A 17,019-nucleotide genomic window follows, 5' to 3' on the forward strand; every position below is an offset into this window, starting at 1 on the left:
CTTACAGGGCTTATACTGAGTTCAATAATATATAACTATATTACTTCAACTGTGAATCTAGAAACTTGCACCCACTTGTGAAAGAGATATACTCTTGCTCTGGAATGTGTTACTGAACAAGTTAAATCTGTAGTGCAATGCTTCTTCTAATCATGTAGTTATTAAAAATTTAAAAAAAATGTAGTATTTTCATTCAGTTTAAAATGTATTTTAAGGTTTTTATTATGATTGCCTATTTGACTAATGAGTTTATCTGGAATTTTTAAAAATCTAAATTAATGAAATTATTAAAAAATTTTAGATACTTTTTTTGTTACACCTTGCTTAATGAATCATCTAAAGCTTAATGACTAAAATAGTATTTATTTTCTCACACAGATTTGATGAGTCAGGAATTTGAGAGCAGTGTAGTTCTGATCTGTCATGAAATTATAATCAGGATACTGGTTGGAGCTGAAGTTGTATGAAAAGTTGACTGGGTTGAAGGGAAGCTGCTTCCAAGATGGCACACTTACATGGCTGTGGAGTTGGTCCTTGATGTTGGCAGTACTTTGCCATATGACCCTTTCTCAGGGCTCATCAAGTGTCTTCATGATTCACAGCTGACTCCTCATGGTATATGATCCAGGGGAACAAGGTAGAAAGGGCAGTGTTTCTTATATCCCAGTCTTAGAAGTCACACACCGTTATTTCTTCTGTATTCTAGTAGACAAACTTGATGGGCTGTGGGAGGGGACTACAAAAGAGGCATGAATGCCAAAGGGGAGGCTCACTGGGTCCATCTTAGAGGCTGGCTGTCAACTAATAAACATATATATGCAAAATCCTTTATTTATTAAGGCATCGGATCTCCATTCCCAAAGACATTTTATCAGGCAGAATTTTTGTGGCCTCTCGATGCATTCTCATCCGTGGTACCTGTGACTATGATAAGATATCATTCCCATGATAAAGGTATATTATGTTGCACAGAGAACCCAAGGTAGAGAAGGTACTAAGTCTAATCGCATGAATCCTCAGTAGCATTGAGCATTTTCTCACAGACACGCAGAAGATGGATTCAAAGCATGGGGAGGACTTGAGATGGTGGTGTTGGTTTGGAGATGAAGTGGGTCACGCGAGGAGGAATACACGTGGTCTTCCAGAACAATTAGGCTATTCCAAGCTCTCAGATGATAGAAAGAGGGAGACCTTGGGGCTGGAGAGATGGCTCGGCAGTTAAGAGCACTGATTGCTCTTGCAGAGGACCCGGGTTTGATTCCCAGCACCCACATGGTGGCTACGAACTGTTCTTAACTCCAGTTCCAGGGGAATCCAATGCCCTCTTCTGACCTCTGTGGCATTGCATGACTCTGGTGCACTCACATACATGTAGGCAATACACTCATACACATAAAATAAAAATACTAAATAAACTAGCTCCAGGAGAATCCAACGGCCTCTTCTGACCTCCATGGCATTGCACTCACATACATGTTGGCAATACACTCATACACATAAAATAAAAATACTAAATAAAATATATTTAAAAAATAAAAAAAGAGAGGGAGACCTCAAATCTATAACAGCCCATCACAGATTTTGCCAATAGCCCAACTGCTCTTGGGAGTTGACATTTAGCTCTTTTGGATGAGAGCCCAGTGCAGCTCATACCTTGATTTTAGCCCTATGAGATCCTGAACGGTCTGAACTCTTACCTACAGAGTTTTGAGATAACAAATGGGTATTCTTTCAAGCTACTAAACTTGTAGGTAATTTGTTACAGCAGTAGAGAATACAGGTATCAATGGAGATATCTAATTACATTGCATGATCTTTTACATGTTTCTCATTCTAAGGTTTGGAAATGATTGAGTGGGTAAACATAAATCTGGAAACATGCTGTTGTCATTTTTATAGTTACTCTTTCCTAACTTTAGCTTCAAGATTCCAAATATTAATCATTGATTTTGATTTACATGAATTCACTGAATCTGGGTATAATTACATAATCAGTTAACGGCACCAAGAAGGGAAGTAAACCCGAAAGCTTAGCTTGTGTCACGTCAGAAGCAGAGGGGAGCCTCAGATACCAATCCTGCTGAACTGCTGAAGGGAGTGAGCCAAGGACTTTGTCCCATTGCCTGAGAAACCAGATTCCTTACTCATGGAATATGTGAGGAGATAATTTTGAACCTCTTATAATTGATGATGAATAGCAAAGCTAAGTTTGAGCTTTAACTTTAGAAATTTGTATTACATCAGTGTTTATCATTTTTTCATTATCACTCACTAAGGAGACTTTTAAATGGTCCCCTCCCATCTATCCTTACTGCCTATGGAAAATTTAATACTATAGACAAATTGCACGTTTGTTTCTGTGCTGTATGTCTATCTACGCTTCATATATAAAAGAATAAGTCTCTGCCTTCTCCAAAACCAAGTTTCACCTTTAGGGTCAATATTACCCTGCTGAAAATACACAAGAGAGATGCCACTGTGACCAGGTAAAATTAGGTTTGTATTTAAAGGTGTCAAGGGCCATCAAGATGGCTCAGGGTTTAAAGGTGCCAAGCCTGATGACCTGAGTTTGACTCTCAGGACCCACATTGTGGAGGAGAGAACCAACTCCTACACACTGTTCTCTGACCTCCACTTGCACACTGTGACATACGTTATCCCCACTCCCAATACATAAATAAGTATAAAAAACTTAAAAAAAATAAAAAAGTTATTTTCATTTTGTAATCTAGAGAGTACAGTCTAGAGAAATGGCCCAAGCGCCTATCAGCATAGAGAAATGTCACACCTGTGTATCTCAGTTCACCAGCACCTCTAGAAGAGCAAACCTGTGAAGTGTGGTAAAGTAGTTATAGTTTTGTCTTTCCTGGATGATTTGTAAGTCTTGTTCACAATTTAAGGAGATCAGGTTCCTCCTTTAGTGGGGCAGTTTCGATTTGGGACTGATTCTTCTGTTCCCAAAAGGTACAAGTGGGAAGTCAGAGTCCATTTTTTTTTTTAGCACATTAATTTTTTCCTTGGAAAAAAATCATATTACAGTTCTTCTTTGTTCTCAGTGGTAAGATTAGCTGTGGTCTACATGATCACAGAAGATAATAAGGCAGGGCTTGTAAGCTCAGATACTTAGAAGGGCAAGTAATAGTGCGGTGTAAGACATAAATGCTTCCTCTGACTATTTTGGTTGCTGACAACTGCCCCAAATACTTTTTCTTGCTTATGGCCCTGCAGGTCTGAGAAGGTGGGTTTTGTCTTGTTCAGCTAAAGTCAGGCCCATTTGTAGCTATGGCAGTGGGAAGAATAGGGAGAAATTTCAGATCAGCGTCCCTTGAGTATAATATATACTTTGTTTCTCCTGCCCAGTAGTTTGAAAGGAAAGATTACAGGCTTCAGAGAACACCACATTGGAGCATATAGGGCTGATTGGATTATCCTTCCCACTTCTTCATTTATTCCATAACATGAATATACTCCCTCCAATGGTTTCTTAGGATCTTTCATATGGCATGTGTTCAGTAAATGACACTTTGATTTTTACTGTGCAATGTGGAATATTTGTTATTTCCATGTCCTGCTTTTTCCTATGTTCCTCTCCCTTCTCTTTTCCTTTCAAATTTACTTAAAAAGAAAAAAAAAGAAGAAAGTAGCCATCAGTCTGAAGTAAGAGGGGCTGGTGGAGGAGTCCAAGTCCAATATATCAAGTCTTCCAATTTGTTAAGATCAAGTCTTTCACAAGGCACAGTATAATGTAGCCTTTCTGAAATTCTTTCCTTTATTTTATTTTATTTTATTTTATTTTATTTTATTTTATTTTATTTTAAGGTCTCTGTATTAAGGATTTAGAGAGGTTTTGTTTGTTTGCTTGCTTGGTTTTTTTTTGAGATAAAGTCTCCTTATAACCCTAGCTGGCCTGGAACTTCCTGGGTAGAACAGGATGGCCTCAATTTCAGAGATCCACCTGCCTCTGCCTCCAGAGTGCTGGGATTAAAGGTGTGTACCACTATGGCTGGCTAGAGAGATATTTTAACAATGAATTCTGTAGGTCTAAAGATCTAGTCATTTTGAATGTGTGGAGAGCACACTTGGTAAGATTTGAGGTCATGACAGGTCCAGGTTTCATATTCTCCTCAGTCATGCAGTTGGACGTAGGGTTAAAGCAAGTATGCTTCATTTTTCTCTTTAGTGTTATTAGATTTTCCTTACTTGGGAACAATAATTTTTCCTTTTCAAGCCAGTCATTGATTTTTGCCTTTTTTGCTAATATTTGAATGGTCTCCACTATGGATTTTTCTTCAATTCTTTTGTATGTCTCATGCAGAGGTATTAAGATGTCAGCTCTAACTGTATGCAGCTGACTGTATCTTACTGGTATTTTCTGTGTGCAAATGTTATATTCACTCAGAGTTTCCAAGATGCAAATAACTTAGACTGTTCTGGTTTGGCAGGTTTTCTCTTTTTAACCACCATTGGCACTGAAGCTGGCAACTGAACACAACTTGAAATTTTGTGGTTTGAATGCTAGAATTCATGGCTAAACTGACTGAAGCCAAAAATTATTAATGTTGAAATATTTCACCCATTAATTAAACCTGAAAAAATAATGAAATTTAACTCCTGGAAGCCCGAAAACTTGTATATGGGTATATGTTGTGTGTGTGTGTGTGTGTGTGTGTGTGTGTGTGTGTGTGTGTGTCTAGCAAGAAGGAAAAGACATGAAAAGGATCTAGATAATTAGAAATAGTTATTGTATTTTAATTCAAACTAAAAAAAAATGCAGAAGAAATCCATTATTTCTTAATGTTGTTCACATGATGTGGTGCTTCCCCAGAGTGTACTGAGCCAGTGTGGGAGAACAAGCAGGCAGAGAAAAGGCCGTTTTACTTGCTTAACTTTTCAGCTGTTTAGACATAGTTTAAAAAGATGAGCTGGGCATGGTGGCACACGCCGTTAATCCCAGCACTAGGGAGGCAGAGGCAGGTGGACCTCTGTGATTTCAAGGCCAGCCTGGTCTACATAGTGAGTTCCAGGACAGCTGGAGCTACAGGGAGACCCTGTCTCAAAAAGAACCCCCCCCCCAAAAGAAAGATGGAACAGTAAATTAATACCTTACTATTTCAGGGTACTTGATTAATAGTTTTCTGAATATTTTTATATCTATCATTCAAATTACAATCCTGTCTTGTTTTATACATTCCACCAAATCACAAAGCATTTAGCAGTTTTCAACTCATCAAATTAGAGACTATATCTAAAATCTGGCACATTGACAGCCTTTGTAGAAAGACCAGCTAGTCCTCTATATCTCTGTTAGTTTGTATATACAGAGTAAGCATTTCTTCATTTTCAAAATTCACTTGCAAATTTTACTGACTTAAGCTTCTCTTGCTGTGATATACAGTGATTAATTTGATCTGTGTTGTCTTTGGTAATGATAAAAGGTCTGTGAAGTTTCAGTGATTAAAGCAGATTGCTCAAGGGCTGGAGAAATGGCTCAGTGGTTAAGATTTCCGAGTCCACGTCCCAGCATCTACATTAGGTGACTCAAAATTGCCTGTAACTCCAGCTTCAGGGGGATTTGATGCTTCTGGTCTCTGTGGGCACCTGCATTTGTGTGTGCACATGTACACACACACACACACACACACACACACACATACACACACACAGAGATACACTATTAAAAAATAAAAAAATTTAAAAACAACAAAATTATTCAGTGCAAAAGAATGCTATATATTTAAAGTATATTCAAAGAAAAGATTTTTTTTTTTTTGGTCTTTTTGAGACAGGGTCTCCCCGTAGCCCCAGCTGGCCTGGAACTCACTATGTAAACCAGGCTGGCCTCGAACTCAAGAGATCCACCTGCCCCTGCCTCCCGAGTGCTGGGATTAAAGGCACATGCCAACACACCTGGCTCTCAAAAGATTTTTAAAAAGGGCTATTAAGATGGCTCAGAGGGTCGAGGTCCTTGCCATGTAAGCCTAAACCTGAGTTCAATCATGGGTCCCATGATGGAAAGAGATAACTTACTCCATGGGGGCTGAAGAGATGGCTCAGCAATTAAGAACACTGGTTGTTCTTGCAGAAGACCCGGGTTCGAATCCCAGCACCCACAGGGCAGCAAACAACTGTCTGTAACTCCAGTCCCAGGGGATCCAACAGCCTCTTCTGACCTCCACAGGCATTGCACAACATGGGTGCACTTACCTACATGCAGGCAATACATGCATACACATAAAATAAAAATAATAAAAGTAAAAAAAGAGAGATAATTTACTCCTAAAAGTTATCCTCTCACCTGTACATGTGTACTGTGGCAAGCCTGTGCCCCTCCATACTATTTATACACACGCCATTGATACCCAAAATCCCCCTACTCATGCACACAGTAATAATCATAGTGATAATGATATTTTAAAGTATAAATATTTCTAGTATGGCTCAGATGATCATGTTAGCTAAATTCTGTTTCTAAAATGAAATACAAGGACTGGAGAGATGGCTCAGTGGTTAAGAGCACTTGCTGCTCTTGCAGAGGATCAGAGTTAGGCTTCTTGCACTCTTGTGAGGTGGCTCACAACCACCTATAACTCCAGCTCCAGTGGTGCCCTTTTCTGGCCTCCAAGGGTACCTACCCATAATACACATAAGTGAAAATAAAACATAAGCATTAAAAGATGAAATACATGAGCATCTACTTTCTGTGTATGTGCCATTGAGGTAAGCATGGTATTAGGGAAGGTATTCTCAAACATAAAAGATGTCCTCAATATCTGCTGTCTTTTTTTCTTTTTGTAGTGCTGAGGATGGAACCCAGAACTTCACTCATGCTAGAGAAGCATTCTGCTACTGAGCTCCATCCACAGCCATCCTTTTTTAACTGTTTGTTTTGAGATAGGATCTCACTAAATTGTCTAAGCTGGTCTTGAACTCACTATCCCAGATACACCTTGAATGTAGTCTTCCTGCCTCAGCCTCCCAAGTAGCTGGGATTATAGGTCTGTATCACCAGGCTTGCTAAGACGTCTTGAGTATAAAACAGTGTATTTGAGGGAATTTTCTGGGGGTTGTAATAATATTTTGATTTGATAGGAATTTAGACTGCCTATGTGGGGTTGGAAGTATAACAGCATTAGAATACTTGCCTGGCACAACACTGTGAGTTAATCCACAGTACCACAGAACAAATAATTCATAGAGTGCATATGCATATGTGTTTACTGATATTCATCAAATGATAGACAGGATTTGCATATTTCATTGTGGAAAATTTATCCTCAAAGGTAAAATGCCATACATATTAAACTCTGGTGAATGATGGTATGTATGCTGAACTGTTAGGAGAAAGCATATTGATGACTTTGACTTACTTTAAAGTGCATAAGAAAACAACCTAAGATGTATTGGTGAATGGATAGAGAGAATAGCTATTCTCCATCCATTCTGGACAGACAAAATAGCATAGGACAGTATAGTTTAGGAAATATAGTAAAAATGGTAATTACAGGGTGGGTATATGGATGTTTCTCATGAAAAGTAGCTGTTCTATTGCATTTATTCATAGGCAATTCACTGTTTGAAATTGATGTCAGATGGGCAAAAAAGGACTTCAGGATGGTATCAGTTTTGTTAATTTTCATAAAACCTATTTTAATCTGTTGTTATATCACTTTGCTATCACAAAATATGGAAGGTTGGATACTTTTATATGGTAAAGACATTTATTTGGCCCCCAGAATTCTGATGGCTAGAAGGTCCAAACAACATAGCACTGGCCTATTGGTAAAGCCCACCTGGCTGTGTCACAATATGACAGAGAAATAGGAAGTAAAATGCTTAGTGCAGAATGGGCCTAGGAACTAACTCATTCCATGAGAGCAGTATTAACCCTTCCAAGGAAATGTTCCCATGGCCTGGTTACCTTCTGCTAGGCCTCACCTGCTTCACCACTCACTCAATACCACTGCACTGGGGTCAAGCTCCAAGCACGTGAACTTTAGGAAGGCCACTCAGGTCCGTAAAACATAGAATCACAGTTGTTCCCTAATGAAATGAGGAGCAATCATGAAAATCAGTTGAATTACAAAGGCTCCCCACGTTTTCTTCCGGCAAAGATTATGAAAGAGTTGTTGAACTTATAGATGGGTGGAAGTTTTTTTTTTTTTTAATGAAAAGATAAGCTATGTCATATCTATTGACCCCCTTTGAATGACAAGTGGCTATGTAATATCTACATAGATTAAGAACCCCATCAATTGCTATTCATTAGTATTTTCACAATGATATTTGTCAATGCCAGTGTGTATATTGAATGAATAAATCTTCTAGCCTTTCTCAGTTACAGCTTCTCATCTGACTAACAAAGCACAGAGGATGATTTGAGTGACTATGTTCTCATTTCTCACAAGGGTGTTACATAACTATTTCTAATTCAGATGCATAGGGGAAAAATTAATTCATTACATACCATGGATGTCTTAGGGCAGTAGGACTTAATTCCAGGAAATCCAGGTTATGTAGACTGTTTTACAGTAAATTCTGAAAGGATTTGCTTGGACTGACTTAGTGTTTATACAAATTATATATATATGTATATAAAATATACTTCTTTTTAGATTACAGGCCCACCAGGTTGTGGAAAAACTCAGTTTTGTATAATGATGAGTGTTTTAGCTACATTACCTGTCAACATGGGAGGATTAGAAGGAGCTGTTGTGTACATTGACACAGAGTCTGCATTTACTGCAAAAAGGTAAGATATTTTATCATTTCCATTATAATTGCTTTACTTTTATAACTCACATGCAGTGTGGAACATTTATAAGTAACAACATTTGCCTTTTATTTTTAAGAACAAAGGACGCTAAACACTATTTTTACTTATTTTTATATGTTTTTAGTTGCGTTTTTGTACATTTCATATAATAGATCTTAATCGAATTTAGACTCCCCTCCCCCATCTGTGCCCTCCCATAGCCCCCCCCACACTGGTTTTCATGCATTCTTTCGTATATGTTAAGTCCTACCTAGTTACACGTTTATACCCAGATGTCCCTCAGTGCAAGTTCATCCACTGGAGTCTAGTCAGCCTATTTAGAGTCACTCCCTTAAAAAAGAAGATCTGGTCTTCCTCACCCAGCAGTGATAAGTTGCAGATAATTCCTTGGCTAGGGTTTGGGGCCTGCTGCCCATTTCCTCAGTTCTATGCTAGATTTTTGCCTGTTTGAGTCTTGCTCATATGAACTTGTAACAGTGATGACAGCATGCACAATACACATCCTGACTCAACGCAGACATTATTTTTAAAAGGATTTTCTTTGAAATTCACATAGGAAGCAAATTTTCTTTCTTTTTCTTTTTTCTACCCCTTTCTTTTTTAAAAAAAATTATTTATAGGGAAAAGTTAATTCATTACATACCATTTTATGTATATGAGTGTATTGCCTGCATGTATGTAAGTACACCTATATCATGCACTGCCCATGAAGGTCAGAAAAGGGCATCAGATCTCTTGGAACTGGAGTTATAGACATATTAGTAGCCATATGTGTGCTTGGATTCAAACCTAGGTTCTCTACAAGATCAGCCAGTGTCCTTAACTGCTAAGCATATCTCTCCAGCTCCATCTACTCCTTTCTTATTATTGTAAGTGGAGTTCATTAAAAAAAATATTTTTTATTTATTATTTTTATTATATGTGTAGGAGTGTATTGCCTGCATGTACGTGAGTGCACCTTTGTTGTGCAGTGCCGCAGAGGTCAGAAGAGGGCTTCGGATTCCCCTGGAACTGGAGTTAAGAATGGTTTGTAGCCTCCATGTGGGTGCTGGGAATTGAACCCGGGTCCTCTGCAAGAGCAGTCAGTGCTCTTAACCACTGAGTCATCTCTCCAGCCCCAGTGGAGTTCATTTTTAAGCTGTGTTTTGCAGATGGTTGGGAAGAAACAAGGTGAAGAAACAGGGAAGAATCTTAAGTAGTAAATGGGGAAGAGAAGAGACTAATAAGAGAAAAAATATAATCTGCTTTGTAAGTAATTTCTAACAGGAAGCATTAGTGCATGGACAGTTATCTGCTGAGAAGCTTATGTATCTCAAGATTGGGTCAATTACCATCTTAGTCAACTATAGATACAGTTCTTGGATTCTTTGCCATTGTGTCACTATGACCATTTCTCTTCCTTATTTCTGTCTAAAGAGTAATATTTAGTTCAAAATGGACCTGATTACATGTGGTGGTTAGATAGGAATGTCACCTTGACAGGACCTAGAATCACCTAGGAGATAAGGGCCCAGGCTTCCCATGAGGGATTATTTAGATGAGGCTAGCCTCTGGGCATTCCTTTAAGGGATCATTTGATTGGGTTAATTGAGGCAAGAAGCTCACCTTAAAGAAGGGTGGCACCACTGGGTCCTGGACGGTGTGAAAAGGAGAAAGCCACCTGTGAAGGAGCACTCATCAGTTTCCTCTGCCTGACTGTGCATGGAGTGTGACCAGCTGCAACAAGCTCCTGCTTCTGGTTTTCCCCACCATGATGAACTGTACCTTGAATGTGAGCCATAAACCTTTTCTTCCTTAAGTTGCTTTTGTTCAGGGTATTTTATCACAGTAACAGGAAAACTAAGATATCAGGTAAATTTCAAATTTTAAGTTTCTTTAGCTTTCTAAACCTTGTAAGTTTTACAAGCTTCCTCCCCTACTCCAGGAAGAAATGTTTCAGTTTGGAGGAAATAATCACATGACCATACAGTAATAGGAGATGCTTCTGCATTCTCCATATTTGTGGAGATTTTTGGTTGTATATCTTTTCTTTGCATGTGGCCCTAATTATATTTTGGGTTTTCTTTTTTGAGACAGGATCTCACTTTGTAACCCTGGCTGGGCTGGAAGTCACTATGTAGACCAGGCTGGCCTGGAACTCAAGATATCTGTCTGCCTCTGCCTCCTGAGTGCTGGGATTAAAGGTGTGAGCTACCATGCCCAGCATATTTTGGATTTTTCACATTTACTTATTTCTCTATCTTTTTTTGCCTGTATGTATTGTTAGTACTTATATAAAGAGGCAGGTTGGAAAAGAGAGAGGTAAAATTTTAGTCTGTTTATATTACATAATTCATAAGGAACTTTGATGAAGGTTATTTGAAAATGAGGTGGAAATTTATATTTTTAGTTTTTTTATTGCATTCCTCATAGAACTGCAAAAGTGGGGTGATACTGCCTCCATGTGGAATGTATTTTGAGATATGGTAATGATGAGGTGGCTTTTTGGTATAGTTGCCTTCTGGAGTCTGTCATAGTGGGCCCTGCAATAGAGTCTGATCTTTACTGTCTGATCATGTTTTATTTGTGCTGTTACAGGTTTGCTTGACCCCTGTTAGAATCAGAGAAGGAAAGCCAATTAGCTGTACACACTTTCTTCTATAAGTAACTGAACACTCAAAGAACAGTGGATTGAACAAAATAGATTAATTTTTTTCACATATAAAGATCTGGTTCAGCTGTTCACTGATGACAGAGAGACCCAAGACTGGTTTATTTTTAGGCATCTGTACTCAGACTGTGCTCAAGTTAGTGTGAAGGAAAAGGGCCAGCTGTGCTTTTCATCCAAAAAGTATCCCCTTTACCCTACGTTTTAAAGACTTTCTCTTATCTGCAGACATTCTCTTCATCCACTGTAATCCTCCTTCAGGCTTCTCACTGGATCACTCTTTGTGGGAGAATGGGAAAGTGAGGGGAAATTGTCATAACCATAATGATGAGTTGTTTAGGGTTAGTCATACAAATAAAAGACTCATAGCAAAGAAGAAATGGAGGTGGGTGTTAGGTTGGTAAGTCTCAGTGTTCAACTCAGATGGTTTCTGTGCTTAGAGAAGAGTTAGATCAGGGAAATAAGAAACTCAAAAAGGAATTTGAAAGGGAATGCTGGGCAGACAGTTTTGGACTCCCTTCTTTTGAATGATTCAGAAAATGTCTGTTTTTGTTTTACTTGTTGGACATCTGCTTAAAACCCACATGTCGTGTACTTACATATGCCTTGAGAATATGGATCAGGAAATTAATCCACTGACCCATCTCCATATTTCATCCTGTGGAAATTTGACAATCATGAGAATTCCCATACACATGAGTTGAGTAAATGATGTATTATCTTTCTTGGAGATAATTAGAAAAAGACAGACTGGTCAGCAGCCATGGGCAATGCAGTCAACCTTACCTGAAGACTTTCCCTTGAGGGATTTTACTTAGCTATGGCTGGGATCCTGAGTTGTACCTCGGATAGAATTTCACCATGAGCCAGTATGAAGCAGAGTTGGGATTCATTACGTTAAGGCAAAGAGATAATACATCCTTCATATTAGAGAGAGAGAAAAAGAGACAGAGACAGAGACAGACCAACTTCTAAGTATCTTTTTTTTTTGAGACAGGGTCTCCCTATAGCCCCATTTGGCCTGGAACTCATGATGTAGACCAGGCTGGCTTTGAACTCACAGAGATCTACCTGCCTCTGCCTCCTGAGTGCTAGAATTAATGGTGTGCTCTACCACCCTGGCTCCTCTAAGTGTCACATATATATGCTTGTGAAATTACATTGCTCAAAAGATATAGCTAGGGGTCAAAGATTAAATTTAAAAACTAAGTCAAAGAAATGAGCTGACTTACTTATTTCTCTTATTTTAAAAGATTTTCTTTTATAAATGAAATTTTTGGGTAGTTTATGAGGTGTATTATTCAAGTTTAGGAATGAGAAATGAATGTTGATAAGCTTAAACTCAAAGGTCATACACTTTGGCCATAAGCATGTTTCTGTAGTGGTTTTCACATTCTTGTTTGAGAGTTCTTTCAGAAATAGAGTATTAGTTCATTACAGAAACTGATAAAATATTCTTTAATATTGAAAAGAAAGATGCAGGAATAGTATTTCTGTAGGCATTATATTGATATCTTTTTTGTTCAAGTTCTTGATTTCTCTGTCACTGAAAATTGTAAACCAGATCCCAGGGGTGAGGCACTTGTTTCCTGTCCTTTGTCACCTTAATCTTCTCTCTGTTTCTCTCTTGCCTCAGTTTCTTCTTATTTTTTAATCCTAAATGTTGATGATGGCTGAAGGCCTATTTCCCTCCCTCCCCCCCTCCTTCCTTCCTTATGTGTGTAGGCATGTACGCATGCAGTTGCATGTGTGTGTATGTAGGTTCATGTGCCCATGTGTATGTGTGTGCCTGTGGAGTCCAGAGGACAACCTAGGGTATCATAGCTCAGGTGTTACCTACCCGTCTCCCCGACCCTTTTAAAAAAATTATTGAGACACGATCTCTCACTGACCTAGAGTTCACCAAGAAGACTAGACTTTCTGTCCAGGGTGTCCCAGGGATCTGCCTGTTTCCTCCTCCCCATTGCCAAGACTGCAAGCTTGTGCTACCCCTTCTGGCTTTTTTATGTGGGTTCTGGGGATCAAATTCAGGTCTTCATGCTCATAAGGCAAGCACTTTACCAACTGAGCTATCACCCTAGCTCTTGTTTTTGTTCTTGTCTCCACCTTGCTATACAGCTAAGATTGGTCTCTCCTCCTACATCTTCCCCTGTAGTGGCTGTGCGAGCCACCACTCCTGGCTCTTCTTTTGTAGCTGATCAGTTCTGTTGTTGTAGTGCAAGAGCAGCTGTAATAGAGTGTAAACAGATGTTCAAAAAAGACTTTATTCACAAAGGGTAGTTTTCCAGTTTGAGTCTATAGTGCATAGTTTGACAATTTATATTTTACCTCCTTAGGTAAAGTTATAAGATTACTATTTTTGAGATCTTTAATAATGCTATATCTGTATATTTTTTTCTTTTACTGACCCCCTTTGTCCTAGTGATAGATCTTTTCCTTCTCCTTTCCATGCCTAGTAATTTTGAAATTCAATGTTAGACATTGTCATGTTGTTAGATGCTAGTTTTTAATGCACATCTTTAAAGTGTTACATTTTGTTTTAATGTATAGTTAAGATTATTTTGATTCCTTTAAAACTGTATTTCAAATTTTGTTGCAGGAAGTTGTAGGTTGTGTTTGTTTTGAGCCTGAAAGCCTTGGTACTGTGGTGAGACCCCTTTGAGATCTCTACCCAGGATATGTGAGATCTCTTTACTCCCGGTTGGCGTGGGAATAGGCACAGTTCCCATCCTTGTGTGAGCACCAGGAATCGTTGAATCTAGTGTTTTCCCTGGTCCCTCCCTGAGTAGTTTCCTTTCACACATATGCATATTAATTCTTGAGTGGACCCCGCTATGGATCTCCTCAGAGGTCACTCTGCAGCTCCTCCTTTTCTCTGTTCTTGACTCCATAAATTCTAGCCAACTTGGCCTTTCAAACTCTGATTTCCATCTTCTCCACTCACGTTGTCTACCAGACTCACTTTGGTTTCCCTTTTTTGTGTTGTGGCCTGGAAACTGCCTCTGGAAGCAAGCTGGGACACACTTAGGGTTCCTGGATTAGTTTCCTTTCTCAGGAAGGTCAGAGTTTTGAGCTATTGTTCAGTGTGTGAAACTGTTATTTTATGTATTTTGTCTGCTTCTCTAGTTGTTGATGATATCAGGGCAGTTCCCAAGCCAGTTAATCCTTTGTGCACAGAGGAGAAAATCTCCATATTATTTTGTCTTGAATTCACTCTAAACAGGCTTTATTTCCTGGCACTGTATTGAAGTTGATTTTCAAAACTTTATTCGACTTAATAGTAGTATTTAAAATACTGTCAGGAGTTGCTTAACGATGGTGACAAGTTCTGAGAACTGTCATTAGGAGATTTGTTATGTGAACATACTAGAGTGTACTTGCAGAGACTATATAGTGTATGTTTATCACCAATGTGGCCTCTGAATGTAATCAAGAGACATGGTAAACATGAGCAATATGAGGCTGCTGCTTATAAATCAGCATGCTGTTTTATGTGACTTTAAGCTAATGTAGAAGTACTTTGAAATGACGATTGCTGGTATAGTGAACATATAAACCAGAAACAGTTCGTTATCATTGCAAATGCCATGTATGCATTTGCATGTATTGTATGCATTGTACTTTTATATGACTGATAACATAGTAAGTTAGTATACACCGATATTACCACAGACCTGTGAATAATGTGTTGCCCTTAGACGTTATGATAGCTTTGATATCACTAAGCAATGGGAAGTTTTCATCTCCCTCATGGAGCCACTATGTATGTACAGTCCACTATTGACTTAAGCACTGTAATGTAGCACATGACTGCTGTTGCTTGCTCTTCTTTTTTAAAAAAATATTTTATTTTTTATTTTATGTGTGTGAGTGTAGTGCCTGCCTGTAATATGTAAGTACACCCGTGTCATGCAATGTCCATAGAGATCAGAAGAGGGTGTCAGATCCCTTGGAACTAGAGTTACGGACAGTTGTTAGCTGTGTGGGTACTGGGAACCAAACTCTGGTCCTCTGGGAGGACAGCCAGTGCTCTTAACCACTGAGCCATCTCTACAGCCCTGATCATGAAAAATTTCCTTCACTTAGCTTCTTAGGTGTCTCCTTAGATGTCTCTCTTGATTTTATTCTTATCTTTTGACCACTTCCTTAGTCTGTTAGATCCTTCTCATCTTTTCAGAATCTAAGCCTCAAAGACTCAGAATTTGGTCTTTGCATCTTAGTCCTCTTACGTTTGTACTCAATCCCTGACATCCAAAATTTCTTGAATGGCAGATGGATCATGGGTTGATGTTCTGAGCTTTCCTACAACCTCCAGATTAATATACATTTGGCAGTCGACACCCAACATGTTACAGTTATGCTTTACCTATGTAGATTACTTGATATACCTGAAGATGAAATCTGGATCCCTCCATAAAAAATAAAACAGAGGAAGAACACCAATAACTAAAATCTTGGCTGAATCTCTACTTCCATAAATGATAATCCCATTCTTCTAGATATTCATCCAATTAATCAAATTCTCCTCACTTCCTTTTTGAATTACATTAAAAAATTCACTGACTACTAGAGCAGAGCACTGACTACTCTTGCAGAGGACCTGCACCCACATGGCGGCTACAAACCATCCTTAACTCCAGGTCCAGGGGAGTCCGAAACCCTCTTCTGATGTTCGTGGCATTGCACGACACAGGTGCACTCACATACATGCAGGCAATATACTCATACACATAAAATAAAAATAATAAAATATTTTTTAAATTCTAACTATCCTCCATCTCTAATCATCTGAGGTATTATTTCCCTAGGTGAAGTCACCATCATTTCTCATGTGGACTACTTGTGGCTTTTTACATAGGTGCTAGGGATTTGAACTCAGGTCCTCATGCTTGCACAGCAAGCAATCCTACCTGCCGAGTCATGTCCTCAGCCCCTAGAGCAACCCAAAACCAAAAACCCAACTGTGTCAGTAAGGCTCCTAGACTTCTCAGTTTTCTCAATAAAATCCAGACAGAGTACCATACACCTAAAGGTCTGATGCGACATTGATCTCTGGTTAGCTCTCTGATGTTTCGTTTTATTTATCTTCCTCTTGCTTCCTGTGACCCGGCTATATTATCCTCTTTGCTCTACCTCAGAGACACTAGGCGTCTTGCTAGTGAAGCTTTTGTTCTTGCTTCAGTTCTTTCTGTATTCTCACTGGATAGCCACATTGTTCATTTTATGTGTCATTTTAAGCCTTTGCTCAAATGTTACTTTATAAATAAGGTTTGCCAGCCCATCTGCATAAATTAGCACTGGCTTCCACAGTTCTGTTTCCTTACCTGACTTCACTTTTCTTTAGAGCACTTAGTAGCTGGCCTCTGATATGTGTTTATTTCTTTTCTCTTCCACGAATAACTTTCCTCTTCTGCTCTTTTCCTTTTTTCTCTTCTTTGCCTTTTTCTTTCCGTTCTTTCTTTCTTTTCTTTCTTTTTTTTTTTTTTTTTTTTTAGAACAGGGGGTTTCTTAAACCCCATTTGCCCGGGAACCCCCTTTTAACCCCGGCTGGGCTTTTTTTTCCCGGAAATTTCCCGCCCCCTCCCTCCTGGGGTCTACA

The 17,019-nt window shown here is 38.9% G+C and overlaps 1 protein-coding gene across 7 annotated transcripts in view; it reads left to right on the top strand.

The window, feature by feature from the left end:
- The window catches only part of Rad51b (RAD51 paralog B), a 617,902-nt gene that overhangs the window by 18,984 nt on the left and 581,899 nt on the right, over positions 1–17,019 (top strand). For all 7 annotated transcript variants that reach the window (XM_029555562.1, XM_029555563.1, XM_029555565.1 and 4 more), the window contains exon 5: positions 8,613–8,749. In XM_029555562.1, the coding sequence (XP_029411422.1) occupies positions 8,613–8,749 (137 nt within the window). The remainder of the gene's footprint in view (positions 1–8,612; positions 8,750–17,019) is intronic.

Source organism: Nannospalax galili, unplaced genomic scaffold (genome assembly GCF_000622305.1).
Source record: "Nannospalax galili isolate Female #2095 unplaced genomic scaffold, S.galili_v1.0 scaffold285, whole genome shotgun sequence".
Classification (NCBI taxonomy): Eukaryota; Metazoa; Chordata; class Mammalia; order Rodentia; family Spalacidae; genus Nannospalax; species Nannospalax galili.